Source organism: Malus domestica, chromosome 01 (genome assembly GCF_042453785.1).
Source record: "Malus domestica chromosome 01, GDT2T_hap1".
NCBI lineage: Eukaryota > Viridiplantae > Streptophyta > Magnoliopsida > Rosales > Rosaceae > Malus > Malus domestica.
Window position 1 is genome coordinate 2,607,465 of NC_091661.1, and position 7,575 is coordinate 2,615,039.

Genomic DNA, 7,575 nt, shown 5'->3' on the forward strand with positions numbered 1-7,575 from the left:
CTAAAAAGAGAGAGAAGTTCGGCTAAGCTGCAAAATGGACAACCGAATTTGGTATCGAATTTGCTATCTACCAGATTTGAACCTAAACCTCTCTTTTATAAGTAAAGAAGAATATCACAAGACCGTAGTACTAAGTGGATAAAAAGATTTTAATCTCTTCTTAACAAATGCATAGTAATTCAAGGTTATACCCAACAAAAATCCCTTAACTTAAGAGTCACTCCACCACTAGTCATCCATTCACTGCACCTCAGCACCGCCCCATTACTCTTTGTTTTTTTTTTTTTCATCGATATTTTTACACTAGGAGGAGGGAGAGTTCGACTAAGCCACATAATGGACAGCTTAATTTGGTATCAAATTCATCATCCAAGAGATTTGAACATAAAATCTCTCACTTCTAAGCAAAGAGACCACCAGAGCACCGCCCCATTACTTGGCGCCCCAAGTTCTATTTTGTGTGGGTGAGGACTTGCAAAAAGAGGATGGGGAGAACTTACTGAATTTGTGAGAGGAATCGACAAGGGAGGATGCGTGATAAAAACAAGCACACCTTTTCTATTTCTACGTATTGTACCGTGCTGTTGTATCCGGTAACGACATTGAGATAGTTGAAGGCGACGTCGCAGATTTGCGACGGATCTCGGTCGTCTTGTGGTTCCTTGTTCAATGCCTTGGAAATCAGACATACAGGTACCATATTACTTTCATTCAATGTAGTTCCAAAATACCATTTTGCTCTTTTTCAGAGTACGTTGACAAGACAAGTATTTACTTGAGCCAAAGGGCAAAAATAGTAAAGCGCGCAGTCATGGCGGAACAAAGTGGAGTGATAATTATGTCAAAGGTGCTACATCAAAGGAATGAAGAACTTGCTCTAGCATTGTTCTTGTATGGGAGTCGAGAGGACTCTCTGGTTTATCTGAGTAAGTAATATTTACGAGGTAGAGCTTCTTTGAGGCCACAAATGCAGCTGAAAATATCCTCTTCATCCCTCCTCTTGTACTATCGACTTCATACTCAAACTCGTATACTTGAAGGCTACCCTGGCCTGGTCTCTCTGCATATCCAATAACCACAACATCTTTTGTACTTTCCTGTATGAACACAGAGAAGATGTGCTTAAGCAGACTGTTTCAATACTTCAAAGACAAGAAACATGAGACGCAAAAAATAAATATAAACATAACATTAAAGAGAGAAGAGAAGCCACTGTAAGTTCAATCCAGGATCATTCAGCCATACTTGTATTTTTGATCAAAACGGCCATCATTATGTTCAAACCCTCAAATTCTAATTATCCTTTTGGTCTTTATAGATCCAAAGGGGCGTATCCAACCCAAGTAACAACGAACAGCTCATGTACCTTAATCATGCAGTTCAAATTCAGAGTGGAACAATTAAAACTTCAGCCATCAGTTACGGTCCTGTCCTGAATTTATCTACTTTTGATATAAAAAAAACACCGAAACTTTCTTTTTTTTTTGTTTTAAAAAAAAGGGGTATAAATCAACATATCCACTGTTCTTGTTCTTATGCCAACAAAGACAAAAATAGTGCTTACTGGAAATGAAAAAGCCTACTTTAGGCGCCTCAGACTCTGAGTGGACACAATTCCGTGTCAAACGTGCATCCCTAAACACTTATCCTTCACACAGTCAAATAATTTCTTATCCTAACCCTATTCGAGGATGCAAGAACGAAATGCAAAGGGTCACATAGGCATAATCTCCATTCCTCAACAAAATGCGGACGCCCAGTTAAAAAAATCGCTGGTATGTTCTGTTCAATCATATTATAGCAGGCATTAATTCATTTGGGTTTCCGAAATGCAGTTTTTGTTTTAGCATTTAATCATATCAACACAGAATCACGCAATTTAATGGGTTTTGTTTTTGCTTTTCTCAAATCTAAAATCAGATAATGATCCGTGCAAGGTGGGAATCAAACATCATCCACCATCAACTTCAGACATAAAAGACAATAGTAGGCAGCATAATTTGACATTACAGGGAAGCAAAAATACTGACCTTGCGCCTTTCGGCTTGTATAAGCTTATCAGCAACAAATTGAGGACTGCCGAACTCTCCAAGTGTGGTAAGGCGAACCGGATTGACGACAACGCCAACATTATTGCTCCCATTGTTTGGCTCTTCAAACAGAACAGTTGCCCCCGCTTTATCAACCTGACACCATCCATAAGTTACCATCGTCAATGTCATTTCACAGAACAAAATGCACTTCTATTCATACATGTGTGTGTAATATATATATATATATATATATATATATATATATATATATATGCGTACATAAGGTGGAAGCTTTACCTTTAACCAAGAGGATGGGCGGAGGAGGGTGAAACCCTGGTCGGAATCGGTGTACCTCTGAAGCTCCAATTGCTGAGCAGGAATGGCGTTTTGGAGGTTGGGCAAACACCCATTTAAGAAAATGGCAACAACAGAGAGGCCGAGGCTTCTCCTGCTCAAATAATTTGGAGGATGAGATTCAGCGCGTCTTTGAAGAAGCAAACAAGCTGCTCTGGGCATTGGTTTTTTCGAGGAGGAGGAGGGTTTGGGAGAAGAAGAACAAGAAGAAGAAGGAGAAGAGAAGAATGGAGGAATTGGGTGGTGGTGGTTTGAGAGGGCAGAGCAATCGCAAATGTGCAAAGCCATCACTAGTCAACTCACTAACGGTAGGATGCCAATCAACCAACCAAAACCAACTACTGCACTATACTAACGGTGGATGCCAATCAACCAAAACCAACACAGTGCATTACAGTACCGAGGGAATAATCCAATATTAAAACCTAAATTTTTTGAGAAATTAATAAAAAGTCCTTAGAAACTTTCATTTAACCTTTAGGACAAAAGTTTTCAAAAATAATTATACCATTCTTCAACGTATTTAGACAGCTTGGTCCCTTATAAAATCAGAAACAAAAGATATCAGACATATATAAATGTTATACAAAAGTGGTTGTAGCAAGTAGACAAGCATGCACAAAAAATTACATGGTCTTTATTAAAGCAAATGCAAAAGAAGAAAAGAAGACAAAACCAAGGCAGCCACAAAAAAAAAAAAAAAAAAAAGGGGGCAAACTTTGACAAACTTTAGAAACAGTGTAAAAAAGTTAAAGATATTTTACACCATTCCATCTGTGAAGTTTTTTCTTTCGTAATCTAGCACTCCCATATAGGTATAAAAATGGAGTTTCGTTCACTATAAACAACACATAAACACTTAAACTCCAACACCTACACAAGACTACCACACCTCAATCTGCAAACACTCAAGCATAGAGCATCTGAAGCCTTCCTAGCATCCTTTGTAAACTTTTCTTGGAAACACTTTGTAATTATCTTCTGTATATCACTTAAAGTTTAAGTGTACACATTCAAGCAATCTCTAAGTCTTAAGTAATTTTTTTTTCTTTCTTTTAGTGTGTTCTTTTAATTAGACTTCTAATCCAAAACAAGAAAACATAATTGGACTATATTATTGACCTACTAAACTGACGATCAGGCTTTGTTCGAGCACTCAATTATAGTTGAATGATTGCCATACAAATAACTGGATATTAACCAAGATACCTCTAAGTTCTTCGTACCTTTGAGTTCAGCCTCTAAAGCCTTATAAGTACGTTATTGTCCTTGTAGACCTTGTCAACCACAACCACTAGGTATCTATTGTCCAAGACACCCAACTATAACTAGAACAAAGAGAAGATTAGCATATATTTCAAAAAGAATTAGCAAGACTTCAAAGGAGAAAAAGTTTTATCTTTGTTATCTTGAACACCCTTCATTTATTAGTAAATATAAGAACACAGAAGCACAACATAACGTATTAGAAGCAAAAAGAGCAACAGATCATACTTTAGAGAATTTGAGAGAAGAAAGAGAGTTTCTAATAAACTAGTTAGCCATAACTTTAGAGAAAGGTAGATTGTAGTTTATGATACATTACCAAAATTTAGAAATTGGTGAACCACAATAAAGAAAAATAACCTTAGACCAAACTAGTTTAGTTTGTTATTTTCCATTAAGAAAATAATATGCATAATGTTGTAAGCCTAATTTACTGAACTGTATTTAGGACTAGAGAGAGTGAGGGCTGGCGGCAAGAGAGAGAGGATAGAGATATTTAATTCTGAGGTGTGTGTTGTATCACCCCATTGTGCCTTTACTTATAGTTGTAGGATAGGTTAAATCCTTACTCTAATAGGATTACAACTCTAATAGGATAATATCTACTAAAGGGAATATTCTAAGATATCCCTAGATACACTAGGATTTACACAATCACATTCCTAATCTAAAAGGACTGCAACACTCCCCTTTGAGTGTGTAAATACTCAAACAAAACTTAGCATCAGGTATTCAGTAGTTGAGGTAGAACAGTTGATAAAGTCGTTAGCACAACGGGCGAATGAGTCAAATTTAAAGAAAGTAAGCATTGGTAGTAAAACTCACAAAACTTCGTTATGGTAAAACCTAAGGTAGGTAAAAACCCATAGACTAAGGAGAAAAGTGAGAAGTATGCATAATGTCTAAAACAGACGTCAAATAGGACAAAATAGTGAACTTAATGGAGTATGATCATCCCAGAATGGGTGCCTCATCAAACCTCGTTAGGTACCAAAAACCCAATGGGAAAAATGCTACTAATCGTAGGAAAAAAAAGTACATTAAGATTAAGTGAGTATGCTTCAGGATACTTCTCCTGAGTTAGACATAACTTCTAAATAAGTGAACTATAAGCAATTCAACTCAGATAATTTACCCATACCGATTCCTTGGACGAGCTTCTGAAAAGTAGACTTGGGTAATGACTTGGTGAAGAGATCGGCGAGGTTGTCCTGGGAACGAATTTGCTTGACTTCAATGCTCTGATGCTATTGTTGCTGGTGAGATTAAAAGAACTTCGACGCTATATGCTTGGTGTTGTCTCCCTTGATATATCCCTTCTTTAACTGCTCGATACATGCTGCATTGTCTTCAAAGATCGTTGTAGGAAGGTCAACGATGGTAGTAAGACACCTAGTGCTTCGAATGTGTTCCATAACTGCTCTCAACCAAAAGAACTCAAGCAAGGCTTCATGCAAGGCGAGAATCTCAGTATGGTTTGAAGAAGTCGCAACTAGCATTTGCTTGGTAGACCTCCAAGATATTATGGTGTCTCCAACGGTAAAGACATAGCCCATTTGAGAACGTGCCCTATGTGGGTCAAACAGATAACTAGCATCTGCGTAACTAATGAGGTGGGAATCAACCCGAAGACAAAGGGGGGTGGCAACTCCTCTCGAGGATTCATGGGTGTAGGATAAGCCCAAATCCGTCATACCCTTGAGATAGCGGAAAATGTCTTTAACACCATTCCAGTGTCTGCATATAGGCGAATTGATGTATCTAGCCAAAAGATTAACATCAAAAGAGATGTCAGGTCTAGTGCATTGAGCCAAATACAATAAAGCACCAATTGCACTTAGGTGTGGAACTTCAGGCTCCAATCTCTTCCTCATCTTCCATGGGACGGAAGGGATCTCGTTTAGCATCTAGAGATCGAACGACCATATAAGTACTCTAAGGCTTTACCTTATCTTCATTAAAATGTCTTAACACCTTTGGGGTGTAATTCGATTGATGTACAAAGATTCCATCCGAACAATGCTTGATCTCCAGGCCATGACAATATTGAGTTTTCCCAAGATCTTTCATCTCAAATTTTGATTTCAAGTGAATGACAATTTTCTCAAGCTCTGCGAGAGTTCCGATGAGGTTCATGTCGTCGACATAAACTGTAACAATCGCAAATCTGGAATGTGACTTCTTGATGAACATGCATGGGCATAGTTCGTTGTTCATATAACCTTGACTCGTCAAATATTCACTCAGAAAGTTATACCACATCCGCCCGGATTGTTTCAATCCGTAGAGTGATCTCCTCAATCTAATCGAGAGAGTGTTTCGTGGTCTAAAACTATTTGAACCAGTCAATGGAAGACCTTCTGGAACTTTCAAGTAGATTTTCGTATCTAAATCCCCATAGAGATACGCGGTTACCACGTCCATAAGCTGCATATTCAGTTTTTCAGAAACTACCAAACTCATAAGGTAGCGGAATGTTATGAGGTCCATTATGAGGGAATACATCTCCTCGTAATCAATCCCAAGGCGTTGAAAGAAGCCTTGAGCTACGAGGCATGCTTTGTATCACACTATTTCATTCTTCTCATTACGCTTCCTCATGAAAACCCACTTGTAGCCCACGGGCTTCACATATGGTGGAGTAGGAACTACGAGCCTAAATACCTTGCATTTTACAAGTAAATTGAGTTCGACCTGGATTGCTTGTTTCCAGTTTGACCAATCGGTTCTACGTCGACATTTATCAACGGAACGTGGTTTAATGTCATCGCTAAGCATGATGTTGGTAGCAATTATATACGCGAATGCATCATCGATAATCATCTTACTCTGATTCCAAATCTCATCCAATACTGCGTAATGGACCAAAATCAAGAGATTCTTGGGAAGCCAGTTTGTCTCATCTAAGACATCATCGTAACCAGTTTGTCTCATCCAATAACATATATTTAAGATGAAGCTTCATGTCTTGAACCCACTTTTGGTAGTTTCTTCCAGATACTTCCAAAATGGTGAAATCGAGCTTGTTCAAGTTCGACATGTCCCTGAAACAGAGGGTACCAAAAAAACATGGTTAGTCATATGGAAAGCCATATATATACATTGTAGAGCATTCGGGTTTCATAGACATGTATTGGTTTAATTTAAGTATGAAAGCTATGAGTTTCATGTGGTAAGTTTTGAATGAAAACTTCGGGTTTCAAAGGCACTAAATTCGAAACTACAGGTTCAATTTTAGTTATGAACGTCAAGTTCATATATAGGGGTACCTACAAGAACACAAAAAATAATATACAACTAAGTGTAGTGAATTTGTGGCTTGCTTTAGGAACCCAAGTGTGAGTGCGTCGGGACTACGAAAGATAGTCAACGGTTCAACTAAACAAAATAATTTATTGAAACGTTAATTGCCAAAAAGTGAGCTTCAGGCCAATAATTTTGGATTTATTGTCAGATTAATGGACTGCAGGTCACTTTAATTAATTCAATAGATCGTAGCCATTCAGGTTTGATTGTAGAAGCAAAATAATAACATTCGGGTTTATATTAGCGGGAATGCTAAAAATAGCTTTGGATTCTAAAAAGCATAGCCCAATATTAGTGGGATGATTGTCGTGTACGAGCAAGGCTCTAAAGGGGTTAAATGGTCCATGGGTTGGTTGTAGGCCACGAGCCGGTTTTGGGAAGGAACCTAGTAGCCCAAGCTGCTGGCTTTGGGCCAAAATGGTGCGAGAGGAGGGACACGGGCCCAGCACATGTGCTGGCCTGGGGTGTGTGCTGGAAGCCCAGTTGTAGGCTGGCTTTGATTTTGGGCCGTTGGAAACAAGCCTAACCATTTGGGCTTGCTGTGGTGGTCGCGAGCCGTGATAGGTGGCGAAGCCTAGTAAGCCGAGGCTTGTTGTAGTTGAGCCAGGGTTAGGAC

General features: G+C 38.7%; 1 protein-coding gene and 1 long non-coding RNA gene across 2 annotated transcripts; one reads left to right on the top strand and one right to left on the bottom strand.

The window, feature by feature from the left end:
* Positions 1 to 688: 688 nt before the first annotated feature.
* LOC103401220 (psbP domain-containing protein 2, chloroplastic) lies at positions 689 to 2,986 on the bottom strand. The gene is made up of 3 exons (XM_008340238.4): positions 2,331 to 2,986; positions 2,031 to 2,186; positions 689 to 1,097 (listed from the first exon to the last, which is right to left on the bottom strand). The coding sequence occupies exons 1-3, from the start codon at positions 2,673 to 2,675 to the stop codon at positions 837 to 839; spliced, it is 762 nt and encodes a 253-aa protein (XP_008338460.1). The 5' UTR covers positions 2,676 to 2,986; the 3' UTR covers positions 689 to 836.
* LOC139196410 (uncharacterized) lies at positions 1,627 to 2,280 on the top strand. The gene is made up of 2 exons (XR_011581301.1): positions 1,627 to 1,775; positions 1,921 to 2,280. It is a non-coding gene; the product is annotated as an uncharacterized lncRNA (long non-coding RNA).
* Positions 2,987 to 7,575: the final 4,589 nt, after the last annotated feature.